The sequence below is a fragment of the Sardina pilchardus genome, chromosome 3, assembly GCF_963854185.1.
Source record: "Sardina pilchardus chromosome 3, fSarPil1.1, whole genome shotgun sequence".
NCBI lineage: Eukaryota > Metazoa > Chordata > Actinopteri > Clupeiformes > Clupeidae > Sardina > Sardina pilchardus.
The window spans coordinates 32,728,773-32,754,883 of NC_084996.1; the positions used below are offsets into that span (position 1 = coordinate 32,728,773).

Sequence of the window (26,111 nt, forward strand, 5' to 3'; positions counted from 1 at the left end):
TTTAAATGGCTGATAGTGTCTTCCCACTAGGGGCTGGATCTGCTGCATTAGGCATGATTTCAGTTGGGTCACCACTGACAACCTCTCAGGGCACAGACTAGCCCTCATCTCATAATACAATGATCTTCAGGAAGGCATGTGCAAAAGAATGGACTCAAGGAACATGAACACTGAGAAACATTCATACAAGAGAGCAGAACATAGAGTGCATAGAGTGAAGTGCGCTGGTGTAATGCTGCTCTACCCTCTTCAGCACATGTGTAAACAATACTACAGAGGACACAGGTAGTCCTCCTTCAGACAGAATGCACACATACACAAATATAAATCAAATCAGAACATACGCCCAAGAGAAAAATAAAAAAAAGTATATAAAGGGCAACTGATGGCCTACAATTCACACACAGTAATGTGAATGCAAAAGTAGTGCTAACCTCAACGTTTACAGATTCATGGTAGCTTGTGTCTCTACAGATGTGTATGCATGAGTAAGTGCCTTCTCAAAAGGCAGGAAACACACACATGCGATAATACAAAAGGCCTTACAGGTAGAACCCCCTGCTTTTTAGCTTATTCAATTGAACATATTGGTAATGAATGGGAAACATACAAGTTCAATTCAAAACAAAACTTGTGTCATCTTCTCTGAGGATGCCAGGTGGTGCCTGAACTATAAGAGTGAACACTAGGAACCCAGCCCAGTGTAGCATTCATTCACAAAACAGTGTGAACATAACTGTATGTGACAGAATTGAAAAGAAAGCTTAAGTGCACATTCCTGCTGCATCCAGCTGCTGTTTGATCAACAGAAGCCCTCTGGAAGCCAGTCATGCTCTTGAACACTGATGATATTTTCTAAAACAACAAATACATGACCATACTTTAGTGATCAGTCACATACAATGGAAATTGCGATAAAAAAAAAAAAAAAAAAATCCCTGCTTTTGGAAGCAAATGATATTCTAAAAGTAATGAGCTCACAGTGTCATGCTGAACATAACCTCTTACTGATAAGAGATTATGAAAATGAGCATAGCACGGCCAAGAGAAGAAAATACAAGATATCTGCCCATGGGCTGTGGGTCAGTAAAGTCTGTGCACCTCAAACCACTTTGAGTGTTCACAGGTTCTAGGAGTGCTGGGGTTGAATGTTCAGTGTAAGGTCACATTTAATGAGTCCATTTAGCATCCTGAAGTAGTGGAAATGTGTACTTCCATAACCTCAGAAAGCGATGCAACTCCTATCTTACCGTGGGAAACTGGGTATTCATATGCATGTTAGTCTTCACCTAACATGCAAGGACCACAGTAGCAGAGCTTTGTGGTCATGTGTTCACTTTGCCGTACCCAGTTGTATGTGTCCAAGTGAATTTGTCTATTAATGGGTGGCATGTGAAATCATCACCCATTATCTATTTTGAGTGGATCAAGGCAGTAAGCTGTCCTTTAGCTCTTCAGTGTCAGAAGTTGTCTCAGAATCTGCTGGATCAGCGAGGGGGCGCACAGGCGTTACAATCACTGCTTTCCTCTGTTCTGCCTCGGCTATGGTCCGCTCTTGTGTGCCCTCAATGTGCTGGATGGCCTGGATGAGAGCAAAAACATGACTTGGAGTTAAGACCTTGACTTAGAAAATGCTAACTAGTGTCTTGTCAAATAAAATGTTTAATGAGGTCATTGACAGATATCACAAGAAGAACATCATAAGAATATGAACAATGTTTTCGAACAATGCACTCTATAGTTTCTGTTCTGCTAGAGCACAAGGACAATTTAAGTTCACCTTAAGATCTCAAAATTCTTCTCCATCTATTCCTATCTTGCCTTATTTCTCCTATGGGTCAATGTTTTTTTAGGTCACAGGAAGTTCTTAAAAGGTTGTGAGTACAGGTGTAAAAGTTCGCAAAAATCATGGATTGGTACGTATCTAGACTCAGTTCATTTTTAGTACAATAATGGGGAAATGTATTAAATAATATTGCTGGTTGCTTATTATGAACTTTCGCAAACATGAACACAAATGATTATACAGACACACACGTAGGCCTATATATGGGGAGTGGCCCAGCACCAACACAATTCAATTAGTAAATTGTAAAAAAAGTAGTCACAAGAGGCACTCACTTCCTTCAACAAACCCACGTTATGGAATCAAAATAGACTCAAATGTTTTGTACGTCTATATCAGGTTTTGAAACTGTAGAAATTAATTGTAGCTGTAAAAAATATTTGTTTACGTAATTGTCATAGCACAAATATCGGATCAGAAATGGACCAACTTTAAAATCCTGTTGATGACAAGGGCTGTGTCTGAAACATCAGTACGCACACTGGGCAGTGTGCATTTTCCGGAAGTTACGTCAGAATAGACTGTCCGAAAATCAAGCGCTCTCACTAGTTGGGTACTTCGTTTGGCGTGATTTCCAAGCGTGCATCGATGCATCTTTTTTGCCCTCAGATATCCCATAATCCATTGCGCAGCGCAGGTCAAGCTCCACATGTCATGCAAATCGTCAACACACCCCCCTCCCCGAGTCAGGTGACGCCAACTAGTTAGTGCTGTCCAAATGTAGGTAGGGACACATACTGAGGAGCAAGCTAACTAAGACGCTACTGGAAAGAAGGTACTATCCAGCGTGCACGCTTGACTTCTGGACACAGCCATTAAAAGCCTTTCATAACCTTTGCCCTCCATACACATTCCCATGCACTACGTTCATCTACAGCTGGATTATGGTCAATACCAAACATCAGGCTCACTATAATGGGAGCAAAGACCTTCTCCTATGCTGCACCCAAACCAGTGTTAATTTCTTTAACGAAAAATATGACGAAAATGTTTCGTTAACAACCTTTTTTCCATGACTAAGACAAGACGTTGACGATCTTTGATAATAAAAACTACAACAACATTTAGGTTTCGTTTTTGTTGACGAGACTAGACGTGACTAAAATGTTAGTGATGTGCTATTGGACATTCAAAATGCATGATATTTTCCCACAATTGTGCTTCTAGTCTGTCAAAATGCATCCCTGTTTACATTTCAGCATTTGCTGAGCGAGTTTTTAGCATTACAGGTGACCTCAGCCGTGGTCGTTGAAATTGAGCAAGAGTCATTTCAGAGAGAAGCGCTTTCCTCAAACTCGAGATCTCAAACTCGAGATCAGAGCCTAATTCTGCTTTGGGAATATGTGTGTTCATTTTGAAGTTCCAGAAAATACCATTTTCACTTACTTGTCCTTAACAAAAGAAGCTTTATGAACATGCTGAAAATGCATTGTAATGCATTACTATCTAGTCAAACTTTAATTTGTTATTTCTAAGATTACACAGCAAATATTTAGAAGATATTTGTGACTGCAAACCGAAACCAGACGTACGGGTTAAAATGTTGAATTTCACGTTTTCGCATAATTCGACAGTATACAGTCTACACTTTCATATCCTGAACAAATTTCACGGAAAAACATACATTTTGTTTCCTAGACCCGATGAAGATTCAACACATTATATTCATGCCCGTTGTCCACATCGCTTAAATAGGTGATTTTCTCCTCTTTTGGCACATCGTGACGGGAGAACCATGCCAATTTTAGATGCGGTTATCTTAGCGATAGTTAGATTGGCCAAATATAGAGAGAAGCGCTTTCCTCAAACTGAATCGAGATCAGATTTAGTAGCCTAAATTCTGCTTTGGAAATGTGTGTGTTAATTTTGAAGTTCCAGAAAATAAACAAAACCACATTGGGCAAATATAGAAAGTGTTGTTTCTTGACTTAGTAGAATGGTATTTACTCCATGTCACCATGTGTAATGCACTTACTACCTTAGTAGATCAGAAAGGACGGCATAGCAGCATCTCGTAGATGGCAGAGTCTAGTCTAGATATTCAACTAAGATAAGGAGTATGTATATTACAGATAAAAGTGTTAAGAGTGAAATGTTGCTTTACGAATTTCAACACTTGATACAACCCGTCACCTTCATTTCAATTTCAGATACCTGTATTAGCCTAATTGAATTAGTTTAAAAAGAGAAAACATTTAGTCTAAAAGTAATGACTAAAAGTTAACTAAAGTGTAAGGACTTTTCGTCGACTAAAACTAGACTAAACTATGAAGGAAAACAATGACTAAAATGTGACTAAAACTAAAAAGCATTTTCATTTTAAGACTAAGACTAAATCTAAAATAGCCGCCAAAATTAACACTGACCCAAACTGTGGAACTCACTCCCCTCACACGTCTGCACTCTCGACTCCATCTCACAATACAAGACGGCTCTTAAAACTTAAATGTGCCTTTTACTACCACTTTGTTTTTTTTTGTGTGTGTGTGTCTTTATAAATATCTTCAGTGTTGTGCACGTTCACACTCTTCAGTAACTAGTTCAAAGTTCAGTTCACACAAGTGCAAAGTGAACTGTTCACGTTCATAGTTCACCATTTTTAATTTTGAACTAGTTCAAATTCAGTTCATTTGAATAAAAATCTGTTTCTGACGGAATATAGGCTACAGCCACCTGTTGTTCTCATCTAATTGAGAATGTCCGTAAATGGGCTTTATTTCGCTGGGCAGATAGCCTACATTTCTTTTAGGTCTATGGCAGATACCGATGCCTAATACATGCGGATGCGCATTTATTAATAATTAATAATAAATGCGTCAGCTGTGCATGCCTGACAGCAGAAGAGTGTAGGCTAGTTTTTACACCGGGAGTATGGAGGAGGCTGCCTTGCTGCATTACCTGCTGCGATGGAACTGTTCAGTGACATACTGTAGGGCTCTTTGAACACGTTATGCATCCCTCTATCGTCACTGACAAGTGCAGAATCTTTCCGCGATTGCATTCAGCAGCGGTTCTGTGTACAATGCATCATGCGTAACGTGATCATGGGTAATGTAGTAAGGTAGTGCAAAGCTGTAGTTTAGGAGTGGCGCCCGTGGGCAGTGAGTGTGACAACGACATACTGTATCTAAATTGCCAGCAGATAGGGTCACTCGACTTCTCAGGACAAAATAAATTCCGTAACGTTTAATTGGACATCAACAGTGACGTTCGTCGTTCATTTCCCAAAATCTGAGCGAATTCACGTTCAAATTCATTATTTACAAATGTGTTGCGTTCAGTTCAGCGTTCACAGAAAAATGAGCGTGTTCAATGAACACGTTCTTTTGAACTCGTTCATGCACAACACTGAATATCTTACCATTACAAATATTATTCTACAGTTGTAAATCTATGTTCTATGCACAAAAAGGCTGTCCTACAGTACAGTTACAAATCTTTTCTGCAGGTACACAGACTTTTGTGCCACCTTGGGGCTCAAGAACATTAATTCATGTCTTTAGCAATTATTCTGTTGGTAAGTAATATGCATTATTGTCTACATCTTCACAAGACAAAACAGTTATAAATCAATGTTCTCTGCACAAAAGGCTGTCCTACAGTTACAAATCTTTTCTGCAGGTACACAGACTTTTGTGCCATCTTGGGGCTCAAGAACATTAATGCATGTCTTAAGCAATTATTCTGTTGGTAAGGAATATGCATTATTGTCTACATCTTCACAAGACAAAACAAGGAGGCAAAAATATAGTCATATAGCCTACATTGCCAGGACCTTATGTGTAACTTATTACACGGCTCTTCAGAGTGCTGCAGAAAGTACCATTCACATGAATGGGCTTTCCCAATGTTCGCAGGTCTGTTAATTAGCCCTTTTCACGGTGATGTCAAACGAAGCGTTGCTGGGTATCCTCCAGCATGTCCAGCCGCCAAATACTACAGAAGAAGAAGAAGAAGTATTCATGGGTTTCATCAGGTCCCTTTCCACAGGTGTATACAATCAAGCACCATGCAGTCTGCATTGATAATCAAGGTGCTTGATTGTATACACCTGTGGAAAGGGACCTGATGAAACCCATGAATAATTTTCTTCTTCTTCTTCTGTAGCATTTGGCGGCTGGACATGCCGGAGGATACCCAGCAACGCTTCGTCTGACATCACGTGAAAAGGGCTAATTAAGCAATAAGCCGAGAGGCCGTGGGTTATACTGTACTATACTAATCGAACAGCTAAGGGGCGTTGTTAGGCACGACGCGAGGCGGATTATACAGCATATCCCACAGACTCGAGTGGCTTATTGCTTTTCTAAAACGGTTACTACGTCGATCTAGCAAGATTTCATGAAACGAAGGCACAGCAACGAAAATGTAAAGATGTATACATAGATAATCATCCGTCCGCCAAGAAATATATTCCCTCCATATGAATGTTTGCCATGCAACAATGAGACGCAGCCATTCTTTTGTGCTAGTTTTGTGGTAGCGCATTACTATAGAACGAAATGCGGTCAAGGTGTGAGGTTATCGTGATATTTACAACAGCATCCAACGCGATTCAGCCAATCACAATCAAGGACCGGAACTATCCGTTTTGGAAATCTATATAATGACCGCTGCAAAGTATATAATGACCGCTGTCAATGGCAATGGTTTTGTGCTTTTAATTCACGTCTTTCATATCAATCTGCAACAAATCCGTTCGCTGGTTGCAATGGAATTTCATTGAAAGTGAAACTCAGTTAGGTGTTGCCTGGCAACATGTTTGTAGCTGTCAACCATGGCAAACTATTTATTTTGCTAGTTCTAGCAGAAGCCACGAAACAGTAGCAAAGTCATTGCTAAAGACACACTGATTTAAGTTTCTTTTCTCGTTTTGGCAAGTAGCCGTATGATAAGCGGGATGATGTATAGAACGCTGGTCATTATCGGAAAGTAAGTCCCTTCAGGACTAGGGTTGGGCACCGAAACACGGTTCTAGTATGGAACCGGTGCCGACGCAAACGGTAGTAACCATACCGAATAACAACGTGAATTTCGGTGCCTCATTTTGGTGCTTCATTTAAATGGCGTTTTTTTTTTTTTTTGACGATGCATCACTGCACGTCATTCGCCATATCTAACTTCTTGCTCTGATAGCACTACATCCACATACAGTTAGCCAACATAAACAGATGCTTAAAGCAGAGGGATGCACCACATAGCCTACGTAGATTAGTGGACAGTGTTTGAGAGCTCACGTGAGCCCATGTCAAGTAGCTCGTCAAAATCTCGCAGTACGCCTACACAAAAGACTATAACAACATCAACAGTATAGCCTACTTTACTCAATAACCTTGCTAATGAGCTAACTGGCATCTATTTGAAATGTTATCAGCAAACTGTAATGTGAAAACGTTGTTTCTCCTTACAACATAATTACATTACATTATTTTTTCATATGCATAAGGCCAATACAGTATCACAATGAATATGAAGATCACGCTAAATGTTAGCTTGCAAAACCATAAATATGCAGGTGAGGTTACAAACATACCTCTATGTTGATATCGATATCCCTGTGCTGTCAAATAGGCTAACCATCTCCGGCGTAGGTATGGCTATTTAAGCTGCTCATACTATGTTAGCGCATTGGCTAGTTGCTTTTTTTTTTTTTTTTAATGCCTGCGCTGGGAATCACAACACTTCAACATCAGCACATGTAACATGTTCAAAACTATTCCGTGTTATGAGGGAAGTCGGGAAGACATATTTCTTGAAGCATTTGGGAACACACTGAACGAACTTGAAAGTCCCTCACGTTACTATAGAAATGCGTTTGACCTGGCAGTTCTATGGCAAGCCATTTTAACATAGCCTACAGTACCTTATAGCAAGCCACCTAGGCCTATATGAACATGATGGCAAGCTGTTTTAACATTTAAATATATTATGCATAGAAACAATGAGATCTTGATAGTAAATTGAGTATAACAGTTCAATTTCATATTTTGTGTGTGTTAAAATTGTTATTATTGGGGTAACCATATCTTGTTGGAGTGAACATATGGAGCTAAATATAAGATAAGATGCAGATACAACACAGCCAATGCTGGAAACAAATGAGGTACTTGAACAGTCTTCCCTTCCGTGCATATAGCCTATTCATGCTAGACCATTTCATTGTAAAAAAAAAAAAAAAAAAAAAAGGAACCGGTTCAGGCACCGCTGTTGGGCAGGAAGCTCACTGCTTTGGGTTAGTGTGTGCTTCGCCTACCTGTGTATTCAATGTGTGCTGTATGTGTTCACTAATTCACGAATTGGGATAAATGCAGGGACCGAATTTCCCTCACGGGATCAAAAAGTATACTTATACTTATGTACCCTGCAAAATAAATAAATGAACTAGAAAAGCACTCTGAGAGCGCAGACCTCAGGCAAGTGAAAACATAACCGCCTCCAGGATCGACGGTGATCCGGATCACTCCCAAAATGTAATCGTTAGATTTATTGTCCTGCCTACCACTAAGGTAGCCTGGGTGTTCCCATACTGCCTAGCGCGGTGATTTAATTCACGCTGCTAAGGCAGTCTGGAAACTAACACCCAAATTTTCGCCTGATGTTGGTGACCAATCACAGAACAGGGGAGAAAGCAAGACCATGATGAGCTATGCACAGACACATTTGATAGACATCCGTGGCGCCCAATGAACAGATCTGGGCATTTTTGCAAATACGAGAAAATGAAAATCTGGTTGCCAGACCACGTCTCATTCGAGATGTGGTAGGCACTAGCCAGGCTACCACTAAGGTCCAATTGATAGAAACAACCCCAGCTTATTTTTTTGGTACCTGAACAAAAAAAGCACATTTTTGTTTTCAAGTGATTTTGAAAGACCAGAAGTCATCTCCCATTAGGGTGGTCCTTCTATGGGGTCAATTTGGGGAAATGTTCAACACTCATCTCCTATATGTGTTAGGATATCAATAAAAACACACTGTGCAAAGTTTTGAATTGTGAACTTCCTACAATATCTAGAGGTTGCTCAAGGTCTTTGAATACTTCAATCAGAAAGCTTTCTTCTGTTCATCATAGCAGTCAGCTCAGGGCTCTTTCACTGTAAAAATTAGAACTTGCCTTTTGTCCTGCGAACTAAGGTTTGTAAGTAAATATAAATAAAAAAATTAGGAAGACATGGTTAACTAGAAAAAAACAATTGATCCAACTTTTTTTGTAATTGCATCTTGCAAACTTGCAAAATTAAGTTGACTCAACTTAAATATTTAATTGTATGTATCAGTGCAGTCTTCCCTGAAGTTATTTCAACTTATGACATAAGCAAATGTATGTCTACTCAGTTTCATGACTTAACACAACATAAAAAAAGAAGTCCAAGTTGTCCAAGTTATTTGTTTTTCACTGGGTTTTTAAGTTGATTCAACTTGAAATATAAAAGTCAACTGATTTTACTAACTTTACGAGTTGACAGTGAAGAACTAAAATAATCAAGTTAACTTAAAATTGTAAGTTACGGTCCTAACAAAAAAAAAAAGTTAGTTAGTTCAACTCAAATTTTCAAGGCAACCGGCTGCTTTGAATTTTTGAGTTGAAGGCATTGACTTATCTTTTTAAGAACTACAATGTTTTTCAAGTTCTGCCAACTAAGCATTTTTAATTGAAGTTACTGGAATTTTCAAGTCTGTAAAACTTACTATTTTGAGTTCAGATACCATCCCCTGTAGGAATTATGGGCAAATGTTATTTTCTTGTTTATAATGTCTATTTTTTCTCATTACTGTTTATTGTGGATTTTTTGTGGATTTTTTGTTCAAATCAACTATTGAACAAAATGACTATGTGACAGATTTTCAGATTTTTGTCAGGGTTACCATTGAGGAGAAGACCATTATCAAAATATAATGTCATTTTAGAAAGTAGATATATATTAATTGGAGCGCAATGCGAAATTGACTACTTTCTCAATTTGCATTAATCTGGCTCCTTCGCGGCATCACAAAGTCAGCCACTCAATGCTTTCTTGCATTATGTGTCTGCAGGTATGCTGCTAGAGAATGTATGCCCTATGACGGACAGACATTCTGGGTTCCTCCAATAATATATAGTGTTATCGGGGACAAGGCTCTCTGAGGGCCCTGTGTCATTTCTGGGCCCTTGGAATCTTCCTAAACACCCACCCACTGGTGCTCCTGTATTCTTCCTGGGGTGGATTTGATTTTCTCCTTGTAGGGTGAAGCTTCTTGACCCTAACAAATTTATCATGAATTAATGTAAAAACAGCAACTGCACTAGTTTCAAACAGGAAGTTCATAGTCACAATGATATCACTAAGAAAGTGAACATCTGTTTGTGCCACTAGCACATTCATTACTCTAAGCCCTATGCACAGGATTAAGTCATTGTGGATGGTCATCTACATGATGGTTTGTAGCAACAACAAACAATTACATGACAACATGACCAAAACAGTATGGCCTTTAGTGTCACTGTCACTTAATTTTAGCTTTGCTTAGAATCTTATTTCAAGATTACATTTCAGTTGGAAACTATTTGTGATTTCTTTAAGAATATGTTGACTGGTGCTGTTGCATTCTGGGAACAAACACGTTATTAGGGGATGGTAATCTGAACTCAAAATAGTACGCTTTTACAGACTTTCCAGTAAATTTCCAGTAACTTGAATTTAAAAAAATCAGTTGGCAGAACTTGAAAAACTTAGTTTACACAACTTAATAATTGTAGTTCTTCAAAACTTGCTAAGTTTAAGTTGATTGAACTCAAAAATTCTAGGCAGCTGGTTGCCTTGAAAATTTGAGTTGAACTAATTTTTTTTTTTTTTACAGTGGCAGGCTCTTTTTGTAGTTTTGACAGTAGAAGGTCCTTCCTGCAAATTGTTTACAGTATATTTCACTGAATAACACTCATCAATACTATCTTCAGAAGCAGCCAATGGTAGTGTTTGTAGCCCGTTGTGTTCTACATCTTGTCTTTGTGCTTCTAGTTTCTTTTGTGGCAAGTGTTTTATCAACTATAAACCATACACCCGCAATGTCCTTTTTCTCTCTGGGCCAGTAGAAAGTCTCTATCTTCTGGATTCTTGAGAAGAAGTATATTGTTATTACTATACTCTGATCTGATCTTTGATCCTGTGAGGGAAATTTGGTCTGCATTTATCCAGGCCCCAGCCTGGCAACTGGCTGGGGCACCTGCACCGCATGCCGGCGACCCGAGTTCGATTCCCGCCCCGTGGTCCTTTCCGGATCCCACCCTTACAATCTCTCCCACTCACTTCCTGAACATATTGGTAGGGTGAAAGCATGAACTTTAAAAAGTTGAAAAATAAGGACCACCCTAACCTCCCAAGCTAACAGTAAAGCACAGACACTTTAACGTAATGTTCTACTTGAGAAAAATACACATAAACGGACCAATAAATCACCACAATACTTCATCACTACTTACAGTAGACACGCAGCACGAATTAAAAACATCATAAGGAAAAAACATTCCAAATCTTTTCTGGACGTAAGAAGCAACAAAACATTTGAACTGAGGGATGTCATTAACTGCAGTACTATATTCATAATCTATCGTTTGGCTTGTCCTTCTGAGGAGAGTTTCTTTTATGTCGGCCGCACAAAAAGACGGTTGAGGGACTGGAGTGCCTGGATTGTTTTTACTTATAATGATTTTGAATGTGTTGTGCTGACAATCTTATTTAAAACTTTGCAAAAACCCGCTCTGCATAAACTCAAAAGATAATTAAAAAAAGACATCCCAGGAAATCTCAAAAGCAAGCACAGACTTATGCTGAAGTAACTTACGAGCAACTGCAAAGCTCACACAGAGTCAGTATGACCCATGGTAAAACCATGAAGACTTACTTGCACAATGGTGTCCAGATTCTGCCGTGATGTAGATGCTGTGTTTATAACAGAAGCAGGTCCCATGGTTACCACGGTGGCATGGTGAGAGGAAGTGGACAGAACAGGGGCAGGGACTATAACAGTCGGGTGACTGGTAGGTGCAGGAGGGGTGGATGGAGCGAAAACCTGAAAATTACAAGCGGTTTTAGCAGTTGTTCATCTCTAGATGTTGGAACACAATGTGAGCTCATCCTTTTTTCAATATAAATTGAGAGCTTCACTGAAATTATCAAATTATTATGGTCATATAGGTTGACAGTTTTCCCCCTGCAATGGAACTTAGACCTTTGTAGAGTCTACACACTATTAACTTGGTACTGGTTGCTGCAGTTGACACATTAGTTAGCTTGTTTGTATATCTATGAAGAATTGTCCCACCCCCAAGAACTCAGGATTGGCTCTGCACTAATGGACTAAGGCTTAGTTCACACTGGCAGTCGAAATCGGATGTCTTGCATATCCGATCAGAACCTGATCTTTCTGACTGACTGTTCTCATTGCATATTGCAAGTGATCACATCCGATCACATCCGATCTTGGCGTGCAATGCTCAGATCCGATATAAATTACACACACCTGGATTCATTAGGTAGAGTTGTACACAACCAAGTCGTCATGGATGAAAGTGGATTTATTTTTCATATTTTCCAACTTATTATGCGTAGCCGCGGCGCAAATACCTTGTCACCCTTTACGTTACAGTTTTTCATGTTTCACCATAAAATGATGACTTGAGTCTGACGTTGGTTTTTGTTTTGCTGGTAGCCCTGGCGCACGCGCTGAATCAATCAATCAATCACTTCCGTCACTCAGAATTACGTTGCAATTGTTTGTCGCAGTGCAAATGACGAAAGGGGCACGTTGAAATCCTATTCAAGTTGTTCGACTGTTCAGATTGAGTCATATCTGATAGTAAGTGATATTGAACCACCTCCGTATGTGGTGCGAATCAGCATTGGAAAAATCGCATTTCATGCGGTTTTGTGCCGTTCAGACTACCCAAAATTCAAGCTAGATACAATCCAAATAAGCAAAAAATCGGAATTCAACTGCCAGTGTGAACTAAGCCTAATAATGCCTAAAATGGCCCATCTGGACTGTGAAAAGTCAAAACATAGATCTTAAAGTGTAACTGCACCCCTTAACTCCACTCACTTCACATTTCTGAAAAAGGCTTTCAAAATAGGCAGGACGTTCTGAAATTTGGAAGGGAGGGGCACACGCGAACCATGGTGATCTTGTGTCAATCTGTGAATGAGTGCTGCAGACATGGCTTATCACAGGTAATCAGGGCAGCAGGTGTTGGGGCGTTTCATTCCTAATTTGTTACCACCCGGTGACGTAGAGTTGCCAGAGAAGTGCAGGACTACGTCAGCATTTTGGACCAAAATGCTTTTCTCGGGAAACACGATTTTAGTCAATATTAACCCTGGTAATAGTGTAATTCACCACTTATGAGTAATTTCAATCAATCAACAGCTCAAAAAATTAGGGTGCAGTTACACTTTAAGCAGAAATCCTTGACCATGACAATGACTGCTTTCACACATGATATGTTGAGGGTACGTAGAAGACATCATACAGACATGTTAGCAAGCGTTTAAGCTGGTTGCTAAAAACTTGATTTCCATCGCAGATCTTTAAACAAACAAACAAAATCTCAGTTTCCAACTATATATACCTGTGGACTGCGGACCATGTGACTTTCTCTCTCTGTCGGTTCCTGTTGTTGCTGCAGTCGTAGGAGAGTCTGAGTCTGCTCATGTTGCTCCTGAACCTGCTGAGCAATGGTCTTAAGCTTCTCAGGATAGATGTGAGCATCCAGCGAGCGGATCTACACACACACACACACACACACACACACACACACACACACACACACACACAGTATAACTGAAATGCCACCAAATAAGGCATTTGAATTCATGGAAATTACTACGGATATTTACATGTGAGGCATAATTGCAAATATATCAGAAAGGTTCTTATACAGCTGTTAACATTTTTACTAAATTATTGGTTTGTTAAGGATACGTCTAAACGTAGGGAAAATCATGTGCATGCATATGCGTGCATGAACACACACACACCTGTTCCTCGAGTATCATACGAACTGATCTCTCTTTGTCCAACTGCTGTCTAAGCTCAATCATCTCTCTGCGGAGGTCATCCATCTTCTCCTCCTCCAAGGCATCTGGAGAGCCAATACCTTCATCCTTTTCCTCTGCACGCCTCCTTTTTGGGGACGACCCAGTAAACTCCTTGAAAATGTGAACAAATGAATTGAGTAGGCCTGGGTGATCAAATTTAACAATTGCCATTAGTGCTGTGCGATACTACGGTATATATAGTTGTACGACAGAAAAATGTCTATCATACGATACAGTCCTCTACCGTTTATATCGTAATTTTAACGTGTGTGGCTGTGACTGCTCAGATAATTTAACTGCAGGTGCTTTGTCGCTTCTCGCAGCGGGCAACGTCAACTTAATTTTCTGACTCGGGATGGGTGGCCAGGCAAATGAACACAGCTAATAGTAAACAAATTAAACTTTTTTTGAAGTTGGCATAAAGACTAGTGTTGCACGGTACACCGATACTACAGAAGTATTGCAATACCATGAAATTAAAAAGGTCACAACACCTAATGTTAGCCTACTTTTAAGGTCTTCTGAAGAAGCCCTGAAGAAGTTGATTTGCTCACTTGCATCTCTCAAATGTGTGTTGCTAACATTTGTTTAATCTAATGATATGGAAAACAAGGAATTGCACCTCTTGATTGCATCTACACACGCTATGCACAACTATTATTATTCACTAGCCTAAAACAATGAGACTGTGAGCTAATTACTCTCACGTAATTTTTAAAGTGACAGGCACTCAATTACACCTACTGAACACACAACTACAACTGTTAAACAAAATGTTTAATAAATAATAGGAGAAAAGATAAGAAAAATTTGCACTCATGTGTGGATAATTTTAAGTAGAAATACTATATCGGGATATATATCGTTATCGGGACATAGAATTGCCTATATCGGGAAATAACTTTTTGTCCATATCGCACAGCACTAATTGCCATAGACCATTCCTTGTTAGAGAAGAGGCTCAATAATGTCAGAAAAGCGCATTATGGATAAATTAATGATAAAACCCCACACATGCTCCCTCTGTCTCAGGCTAAGTCCACACTAGTCCGAATCAGTTTTAATATGGATTTTCGGAAAAAATCCGATCCATGTCAACAAACACAGTATCAGTCTTGCAGTGGATATGATGTGCGTCAACATTACTCCATTGATACGCAAATCTCTTGGGTGTTCACCTTTTTGTCAAGTCCTGCACCCCTACATTACTCAGATCAGGTCATTAACTCATTGGCTGCCAGCGATTTTCAGTGCAGAGCGCTCCATACTACCAGACGTTTTACAGCATTTTGACTGTTTTTCCAAGATCCACCGAACGGTGAGCTTTATGACTATGTAAACACCGAAGGTACCAAATGAAAGAGTAGACTCTCTTCTTTCACCAGGAAAAAACGGCTTGTTTCTATCGTTTTCCGTTCTTTAGTAATCGTCAGTAGAACATGGGTTAGTTTTGCTAAAAACACCTGTTTTTGACCAAAACATGGAGAAAACGATCTTTTTGTGAAAATCAACTTTTTAACGTTAGCGTTTCAGTAGTATGTCAACCACGATTGCACTGTTATCTCGTCAGTCTCGTCAAGGTTGCTAGGGACTCTGATGGTCGCTAAAGACTCTGAACAGGATGCTAGACTTAGCAAGCTAGCACTAGCAAGGTTGTTGTTAGTCTATATCGCAATATCTAATGTAAATGGATCATACCGTTCACGTGTTTTCCATCCTTGATGTAAGAAGTAAGCATATTTATTCCCTGCATCGCGTGCAAACTAGATCCACTGTGGTCGATCTTCAGTGTGTTTGCTAGTTGTCTCTGCATGACTTGTGCACTCTAGGCAGATACTAATGATCCAAATGGCACTGTTGCCATCTAGAGGTTCGGATCGCTAGTGCAGTCTGTTTACAAGCCTGAAACTCTGCCAGATCGTTCCCAAGCCCACCCAGGAGCCCTCCCCATTGAAAACGGCAATTGACGTCTATAGACGTCAATGGCAGTCAATGTATGTGTCTAAATTGACGTTTAAAGACGTCAATGGCAGTTAATGAGTTAAAAGCCTGCATGAAATTCTTAATTCTGATTCTTGAAAATCATAATAAATGTACAGTCAACAAGTATGGGTGCAAGGGAAGAAATAACCATCAGATAAAATCTGTAAACTGAGGAAAATGGGCAATAATTGTAATAATACGTTTACTGCCTGGGTTCAATAGGCAGCTCACATGCTACTTATAGAAATAAAGCTATATTGCTCAACATAAAGCATATTAAGATTTTTAGATATGTCAACGGCATATAAATAGAAGCAAATGAGGTTCATATCGCTCCCCATGCATGCTGCTCCATTTCGCATACAGAAACACACCCATAGACATATGAACACACCTGTATAAAGCGCTTAAGCTGGTTGTTCTGCTGAAGGAGACGTGTCTTCTCTTGCTCCAAAGAGAATATATACTCAGTTGTCTGCTGTAGAATGGCTGCCTGGAGAAGGGATGCAAATCAAGAAGTAAAGGGGGAAACTAAACCACTGCATGAAACTGGATTTTCATTCACTGCAGTGTTGTTTTACATTCTTCATTGTGCCACTGCCCATGGAACCTTGGCTATTTGTGTTTTTCATTCAGACTTCCATATCATACTTACTCAATGCTTAATTCAAATACAATAGTAAACTTTTCTGAAAAATGATCATAATATCAATGGCATATCAAAAATGGACTGCATTTATATAGCGCTTTTATCAGCTTCTGCGAGCACCCAAAGCGCTTTACATATCATGCCTCACATTCACCCATTCACACACCGATGGCGGAGGCTGCCATGCAAGGCGCCAACCTGCTCCTCGGGAGCACTGGGGTTAGGTGTCTTGCTCAAGGACACTTCGACAAGGTCAGGAGGAGTTGGGCTCGAACCAGCAACCTTCCAGTTACTGGACAACTCCTCTACCTCCTGAGCCACTGCCGCCCGTATTTTTATCAATACATCAACATAACAATACCACTGCAAACTAGCAGTACCTATTTAAGAGGAAGACATGAACTCTAGATTTTGGGCTTGGCACTGACTAACTAAAAGAACATCTAGTTTAAGAGTTGATGTACTCGCTCCTGCTTACCTTACTAAGTTTCTCTCCATCACAGTGAGGGATGAGTGTTTTGAGTGATTGGAAGCCAGCATTGATGCTCTGCATACGCCTGCGTTCATTACTGTTGGCAATTTCACGTCGGATACGTCGCTCCTGATCCCGCGCCGTCTCTGGGGTCAGGGGGATGTTTGCTAAACTGAAACCACACATTGATTCACACCATTACACAGGACATCAAGACACAAATCAATATCAATATATTTCAGTCATTGATAAAGAAACAGACAACTTCAAATAGTGTTTACTCTAGGGGAAGAAACAGTAACAGTGATTGAAGGCCCAAAGGCTATGATATCCTGAAGACATGTCTCTTTGGTGTTGAGAACCATACAATACATAATGCTGACTGAATTGCAAGACTGGTTCACAGAGCCTAAATTCAGTAACTTTAACACTTGTTTAACTTGGTTCAATACATAATAAATCGGCGATAAAGCTATTAGGCTATATGCACGGAAGGATGTTCAGGAGCTCATTTATTTCCGATGGAGCATAAACTGTGTGGTAACTGCATCTTCTGTTATATTTTGCGCCTTACATACACAAACTCACTCTTTTACATCGCAACGTGCTGATAAGCAGCAGGTTCAAACACACCTGGCTCCACCGGAATCAAATGCCCTCCTGAACAACCTTCCGTGCATATATAGCCTATTGCATGTTCCTGAGAGTGTTGTACATGATTAATCAATTTGTAACAAGAGGCGTAATAGCACCATTTGTATGATTTTTATTTTGGAAAAATGGCATGTACACCAGAAGAAATCTCTCACAACTAATCAAGTTAACTGGCATGATCACTAGATTTAAAAAGCACCCCAGAGAGGCAGAGTCAATCAGAAGTAAATGCTGAGGTATTTCTCACTCTGTGAAAACCTGTGTGGGCAAATAATGCATCAGTACAAGAATAGTGCTCCTCAATGTGAAATGGGGATATCAACCATTGTACATAATATCATTAAGATATTCCAAAATCCAGAAAAAGGACAGGACTGAAAAACAATATTGCGAAGGTATGGGCTCAGATCAACTTCCCATAACCACTGGCTGTCATTTCTGGGCCCAAGCTCATTTGTGACCCTGTAAAGCGGAACCAGTCGTTTCGGTAAAATTTATTAGATTAAGTTATTGTGCTCACGTGAACGGCTTTCCAACGGTATGTATATCGATGGTATTACACAAACTATCGCTAAGATAACCGCATCCAAAGTTGACATGGTTCTCCTGTCACGATATGCCAGAAGAGGAGACATCACCTTTTCAAGCGGCGCGTGCACAACGGGAATGACAGCAAATGTGTTGAATCTTCGCCGGGTTTAACCGTCAAAACGTATGTTTTTCCGTGAAATGTGTTCACGATATGAAGCTGTAGACTGTATACAGTCAAATTATGTGAAAACGTGAAATTCAACATTTTAACCCGGAAGTTTGTTATTGTTGATTATCTCAAAACAACGTTGTGCGCAAAACGACTGATTTCGCTTTGAATGGTCCCATTTAAAGGTGCAGTCAGCGATGGACGTTACATTTGTTTGAGTTCATATGTATATGAAGGGGCAGCTGTGGCCTATGGGTTAGAGGTTCAGGTTTGTACCAAAGGGTTGCCGGTTCACTCCCTGACCAGTAAGAAAAATGTGGGTGGGGGAAGTGAGCACTGCTTTCCCAATCAGCGTATAGTCGCTGACAGCACGTTTAAGATGGACTGAGGCAAAGTGGAAAACGGTGAGGTGATTACATCAATCAAAGTTTGTCATTCTTTTTGGAACTCATGAACTTCCATCTTCCAAACTAAAGAGGACATGCATCATCCCACTTGCTATAGCACACAGTTAAAAAGCGGGCATCTAAAGGTATGGGAGTGCATTATTTTTAGAGGTACATGTATAGGCAGCTTGCACATCTGGAAAGGCACAGTTAAATGCCACAAAATCCCTAATACTAATCTTGAAGGAAATCCGAGTGTCACAACAGCATCATCCTGTGCATGTCAACACAAAACAAGTAAATATAAGATCACAAAAAATTTTATTAGTGCGACAAAAAGGTACCCTAGAAATCCAGAGTTCCATCACTCTGGCAATCAGTAATGATGCTTATTACCCATGTCCTTGGCGCAGACCTGCACCAATCACATCAGCGTATCTAATATAGGCGGGCCAGAGGCGAGCTACACCGATGTCAGTGCTGCAACATCGAAGTCCGTAAACAGACAGTGAACATTGGACAATCAATTAGCTGCTCCACCTAGCTGAAGAGTTGGGCTAATTAGAATCAGCTAGTTTGAATGAATGGTTGGCATATGTGGTAGGACTTTTACTCACTGAAGCTGGAGTTTTCAACCTCTGCAGCTAGATAAGGTTATTGCCACATTTAGCTCTGACCATGCGCAAAGTTCCAAAGCTGGAAATGACGCATGGACCTACACTGATTTTTATTGGACATTCTGTAAACAGAGAGTCATCCTCCAGTTCAGAGGGTGGCAATAATGCACATACCTTGCTTGCCGCGTAACAAGCAGAAAAAGTTGCTCGGGAACGCACACCTGAGTCCAGTGGAGTGTCGCACAGAGTAATGATTGGCTGTAGGTACCCGTCCACCAACATGTACGCGCATGAGAGCTCGTGCCCAACACGGATTTTCGTGCACGGAGCTGGTTCTAAATGCTCCATGAGGCGCCATAATTGAAAATGGCGCTTGCTAACTTGCCGAAGCTAATCAACACGGCCTTGACCCCCTGTCGGGAGCGCACACCTGAGTCCAGTGGAGTGTCGCACTGAGTAATGATTGGCTGTAGGTACCCGTCCACCAACATGTATGCGCATGACAGCTCGTGCCCAATATGGATTTTCGTGCACGGAACTAGTTCTGCTCAATGAGGCGCCATACTTGAAAATGGCGCTTGCTAACATGCTGAAGCTAATCTACACGGCCTTGACCCCCTGCCGTCTGGTATAGCTTGATTCAGCTTTGTTTACTCCGGCAAGTGCATATCCACCCAATCAGCGTAAAGAGGGCGTTCCCAAGATCGATTACATTTAAGTTTCAAGCCTATCGTTATCGTTGTGTTCCCCGTGGGCTAGTGCCGTGCGATACTACGGTATATATCGTTGTATGACAGAAAAATGTCTATTGTACGATACAGTCCTCTACCGTTTATATCGTAATTTTAACGCGTGTGGCTGTGACTGCTCAGATAATTTAACTGCAGGTGTGTTGCCGCTTCTTGCAGCAGGCAATATAAACTTCATTTACTGACTCAGGATGGGTGGCCAGGCAAATGAACGCAGGCAGCTAATAGTAAACAAATTAAACTTTTTTGACCTTGGCATAAAGACTAGTGTTGCACGGTGCACCGATACAACAAAAGTATTGCAATACCCTGAAATTAAAAATGTCACAACCTAATGTTAGCCTACTTTACAATACTTTTAAGAATGACTGCATGTTCTTCTGAAGAAGCGGTGCGTGCAAGGTAGGTCTCCCCTGAAGGCCCATTCATGCTCAACGTGTGGCTATTTACATCCGTATTTTGTATGTACGTTCTACCCGGCGCCCCCACTTTTTCGTGTGGTCTTCCTGTGGTAGTGCTCGGTATTGCAACGTTTCATCCCTCAACGTTTCAGTCCCTCAATTTCGTGTCAAAGTATGGACGAAATCAATGGAAAGAACGACTTTGAAACACTCCACACTTATTTTTTTTTTTTAAGTATATTTTTTGGGCTTTTTGCCTTTATTTGTATAGGACAGTGGAGAGAGACAGGAAGTAAGTGGGAGAGAGAGATAGGGTGGGATTGGGAAATGACCGCTGGCCGGATTCGAACCTGGGTCCCCATGGGCACTCGGACCCATACATGGCACGAGCGCTGTAGCCTGTTGCGCCACAGCGCCCCTCGTATCCGTATTTTACGTTGAGCATGAATGGGCCTTAAAAGCCAGCCTGTGGCTGTAGCCTACATCTCCTCCTCCTCCTCCCCCCCCCACCCCCCCCCTCACACACTCGTATGCACAGTGCTATTAACAGCAAGACATTGCTGCCAGTTTAAGTGATGCTATTGTAACAATAGGCTAATATCAAGTTGATTTGCTCACTTGCATCTCTCAAATGTGTTGCTAACCTATCTAGGCTATGGCATTTAGATCATTAGCCTTACTATTGGGTTTAACATCATTATTTTCCCTCACGTATTTCTTAAAGTGACAGGCACTTAATTACACCTACTGTACACAAGCACAACTGTTAAAAAATGTTTCGAAATAAGAAAAAATTGCATTCATGTGTGGATGTAAATCTATCATTTTAAGTAGAAATACTATATCGGGATATATATCGTTATCGTGGTATAGAATTGCCTATATCGGGAAATAACTTTTTGTCCATATCGCACAGCACTACCGTGGGCCGTGGTTATCATGTCATTACCAAATGTTAGTGATTGAACTCCAATGAATTCAAACTTCAGACAAGCGTCCACAAACCAGGAGAGGGGCGTGAATTGGGGAAAGCTGTGAAATGATGCTAGAGGGTCAAGAATATAATTGGCTGGAGTTTTGAGCCCTGCCGGTTCCACAGATGATTGACGTGTTTAATTTCCATTTCAGTGCTTCCAACTCAGTGGCTGTAAGTGGGTTAGGAATAGGATTTCAAGTGATTTTGCAAAATGACCAAAAAAGTGAATTCCATACCCTATCTTTAATGAGAACTGGCGCGAATCAAGCCGAGTCTTCCTGCAGGCTTTCTATACCACGCTAGAATGGCTTGAAACAAACCAAGGCATTTTTTTCCACAGAAATGTTACAAAACATTACCACATAGTCATGAAATACTTGTGGCAGGGCACCTTTAAATGTTATTCAGTCTATTAGCAAAATTGATCATTTCTAATTCAAGCTATACTGTACTTTAAATTCTTAATTTTAAAGCAACACCATGTAAGTTTTGCTCTCGGGGTCCTCCTACAGTTGGGAAACGGTAATTTCTTATATACGTCGTAAAATCTGTCACGGTTACACCAGAAGCAAGTTAGACATAGCGTACAGTATAGGCTAGACTTGAGGCTGCACATTAAATATTAAATTATGTGGTAGCCTACTACGATACCAGTTATGTGATACATTTGTAAAACTAGGCTTTCAGCTCAGATCTGTGCACGTTCTCGGTATTGGGATGATGTTGGTCATTGTTGGTCAATTACTTATTTAAAAAAAAACGATTACAATATTTATGAGCAATAACGTAGCCTAATCTAGGGTCATTTTTAGTGTCTTTATAACATAAAATAACATAAAAAATAAAAATCGATGGTCACCAGATATTGCCTATTCTATGGTATTCACGTCCATAGTGGCATATATTTGCACGCCCAAAATGTTTGGAGAGGCAGAGCTCTTATAATATGATGACAGAATCTTACACGTGATAACTTTGTTTTTCAAGATAATTGTTTGATCAGTAGATTTACACGTTGAGCTATAACTAGCACACATAACCAGCTCCCGTGCAGTTTGGTTGGCAGCATGATGACACTAGAATCTAGTGACTAGATGACAGAGCTAGGATAGGCCCCTACACGTGCTTTTGTTGATAAGCCGATTTCTGCAGGAGGAGTTCTCACGTCTTGGGCAAACTCGGACTGCCTGCGTTGCGTGTGAAATGTAGGCTATAGCTATTCCAGGTAGCCTAGCCCATAGCATGCATTTCAGCATATCATCATATGAATATAATTTCATGGGTTTTATTTTTTTCAAACGCCAAAAGATCACGTAGCTCATGTTTATAAGGCATCAACTGTCTATTCAACGCTCGCACAGAATTTGAGGAAGTGGTGGGGGAAGTGTGCCCTATATGCCGTAAAGCAGTCGAATTTTGTAGTTCTTTGGTTCGTACCGGTTCGTACCCGAACCCCAAAAGGTTGAAAAACTCCATGGTGTTGCTTTAATATCAATGTAATTCTTATTGATGTCTAAGTCGCTTTAGGTAAATAAATAAATAAATAAATAAAGTAGTCTGCTAAGAACCATACATAAATACAGCAGCATTCACTTATGTCAAATGAAAAACAGCCTGTGTGACAAAGAGGCAGACCCAATGCAGTTAGAGAATGTTAGTATGTGATTTGTGTGCTGATGCAAACAAATGATAACAGACATTACTATTTAAAGGTAGTCATTATAGACACAGGCTGTAACAAGACATGGTTTCAAAAATGAATGCAATGGTAGGTCCTTTCTGGAAAGAAAATCAAAAACCAAATTAGCGTAACACAATTAAGATAATCCCTCCGGGTCCGTGTACTTTTTCGTTCATTCATTATTCTATTTTGGAAGATGCATGGGAAATGAAAAAGGAGTTGTATATGATTTTTTACGCTGATGTATGACTTGTGAAATTGAATACAGTGCCACGTTTTGATATATTTTACGTATTGAAAATGAAACACTGAACTTTTGGAAAAAACAAAAACCGAATTTTTAAAAAGGCCATTCTGGATTGCATTTGGGTCTATTTTGGACCCAGGTTTTGGGTGACCAGTGGGGTATACTACGAACCTCTATTAGTGCGTTAGCGAGGTATGTTGCGCTCAAAGCCAGGGTATGCGGTGACACGAAAGTGGCTCTGTTTTAGCGTAGTAATCTTGTTTTAATATAGGCGGTCTTGTGCATCTCCACGTTTCACGATTGGCCAAATTCACCCAAACCCAGAGAACGCGCTCTGAGCTGAAAGCCTAGTTGGTACTTTGGAGTAAACTGTAACCATTTTCGGAGGCTGTTGGCCTGTTGATTTGAATGGTGAATGGTGAACAGGTGGCCTGTTGATTTGGTGCATTTAAACGGCCTCAAAAATGGTTACAGTTAACCCCAAAGTAGGCTACCGCCTAGTTTGATAAATTCACCCCTGAGTGAGTTTCGTGAAAGCCACTGCTCCCGAACAGGTTTGGTTGGCAGCTTAAGATACCATGGTGATACAGTGACACTAGAAAATATTCACTTTCATATGACAGCATACCCTAGCTCTGAGCGCAACATACCTCGCTACCTCACTAATCGAGGTGCATAGGCTATACCCCACGGGAGGAATATTGTGGTCGTGGAGATGCGTGAGTGCGCGGCGTGCGAAACGGTGTACTTCCAGGGAAAAGATGTCAAATGGAATAGGCTAAAATAAAGGAATAAATGAATATCACAAATTAAAAAATTATCGGAAATGTCGTCTATTTTTCCTAATACTATTATTTGAAGATGATTACACATTTTGAAAACAAAATACAGACATTTCTGCTTTTATTCTTTTGAATAAAACACCAATTTGCACCCTTTTCACATTTCATTCCAAAATAGAATAACGAATGAACGAAAAAGTACACGGACCCCTCCGTCAAATACCTGCTGCATTTATACATTTTAAATAAACCATATTATCTGTATGCGGAACATTCCATGTCAAGTGGTAGACATGTCCAGTAAATGAATTCCATATTTTCCCTTGCAGTTTATCACTAAAATATTAATTCACTGAAATATTTGTTATAGCTTTTTTCAGTTTCAAGTTGAAGCAGGCTGCAGTTTTCACATTGTTAGCTGCCAACTCAAACCCTATAGTGTCTAACTTTGGTAACAATGTCTGTGTAAACATAATAGTAATCGCCGTCATACTAAAGCTCTTCTCACTTTCCATTGCTGAAATAAAAAAATGTAATACTACTATCGGATTTAGCATTGCAAAAACTTCTAGATTATTATGCGAGGAAAACTTCATTTCCCAGCATGCTCTACGACCCAAACTGTTTCCTCCGCCCCCTACCAGAGTACAGACGCAGTGACGGGCCCGAACTACATACACACCCCCTCATTACATGAATAGTTACATTTCCTCCACATTGTCACACGTTAAGCTATTATTTTGTCCATACTTGACAAAACGTCAAAATAGACACACATTTAATTCGTAAATCTGTACTGATTCACCGCGTTCCAAAACGGCAATTCCAACCCTCCGCCATTACAACAACTCTACTAAGCCTCCTCCACGTCTTTCCATAAGGCAGCGTGTCTGGAATAGCGAGGACAATCGTACGCCTCTTCGACTGTAAATGCACATATGATACTACTACTACAACAACAAAAATCACAAAATTTTGACACGAACGAGTCCAAAAGATACATAGGCACGTTTTCGTTCTAAGAAATATTCTACACAAAATGGGTAGCACGAGCCGCAAGCATGGCCGCACTGCCTCCAACTTCTACCCGCTCTCGCAGTTTGTTAGACGACCATGAGACTGGGAAACGAAAGTTAATGGGGTAAATACCCATGCCATATTCACTAGAGAACCGTAGTTGTTCACAGTCAACTAATACGAGGGACACCTTTTCTACTACAAGTCGTTTAAGGATAACAGCCACGCTACGGAAAGGAGCGTGGAGTAGGCTACATGACACCACGTGGTTAGTGTTTGTTACACACAAAATGACTAACGTTATTGATTTCGCCTAAAGAAATGACAAAAGTGAGAATTGCCGGTTATCATGTTGTCATTTCACAGGCGATTGCTCAGTTATTGTTGTAGTTCTACATGTTTTGGTCGACAATGGCCTGCTCTATGGGTTCACCTCGTGTACATAATAATATCCGTTCCAAGCGAAGGATGTTGCCATTGCTACATTTCACAGGTGCTATAGCGAAAATGTTACCGTTACAAATCAGAAAATATAAGTTGGGTGAAAGTGCAGGGCAGGAATGAACCATCATATACACACCTGCACAATCCTCCGATCACCTCTTTCTCAGTCTTTCTAAAATGTTGCAAGGATGGCACCTTCTGAGCTGGTACCATGAAATACTCCATGCTTCCCTCTCCAGTTTTGAATCACCGATACCTCGTCCTAATCAACTGTATGAATCCTGATGCGTCCAGATATTGGAGCACGTCCAAGTACCCTTTTGAAACTGAAAATACTCGTTTTAAAACTGTTTGCAATTTTTCTTGACCTCAAAATTGAATCTTGCTAAGTGGTTGGAGTTGTAATATTACTCGACTTCCAGCTGATGGGGTTCCC

General features: G+C 40.3%; 1 protein-coding gene across 1 annotated transcript; it reads right to left on the bottom strand.

The window, feature by feature from the left end:
• On the bottom strand, window positions 1–26,111 carry tfap4 (transcription factor AP-4 (activating enhancer binding protein 4)). Its single transcript, XM_062532932.1, has 7 exons — window positions 25,812–26,111; window positions 17,028–17,193; window positions 16,295–16,393; window positions 13,858–14,028; window positions 13,449–13,601; window positions 11,726–11,893; window positions 1–1,582 (listed from the first exon to the last, which is right to left on the bottom strand). Exons 1-7 carry the CDS (start codon window positions 25,898–25,900, stop codon window positions 1,427–1,429), a joined length of 1,002 nt encoding a protein of 333 aa, XP_062388916.1. The 5' UTR covers window positions 25,901–26,111; the 3' UTR covers window positions 1–1,426.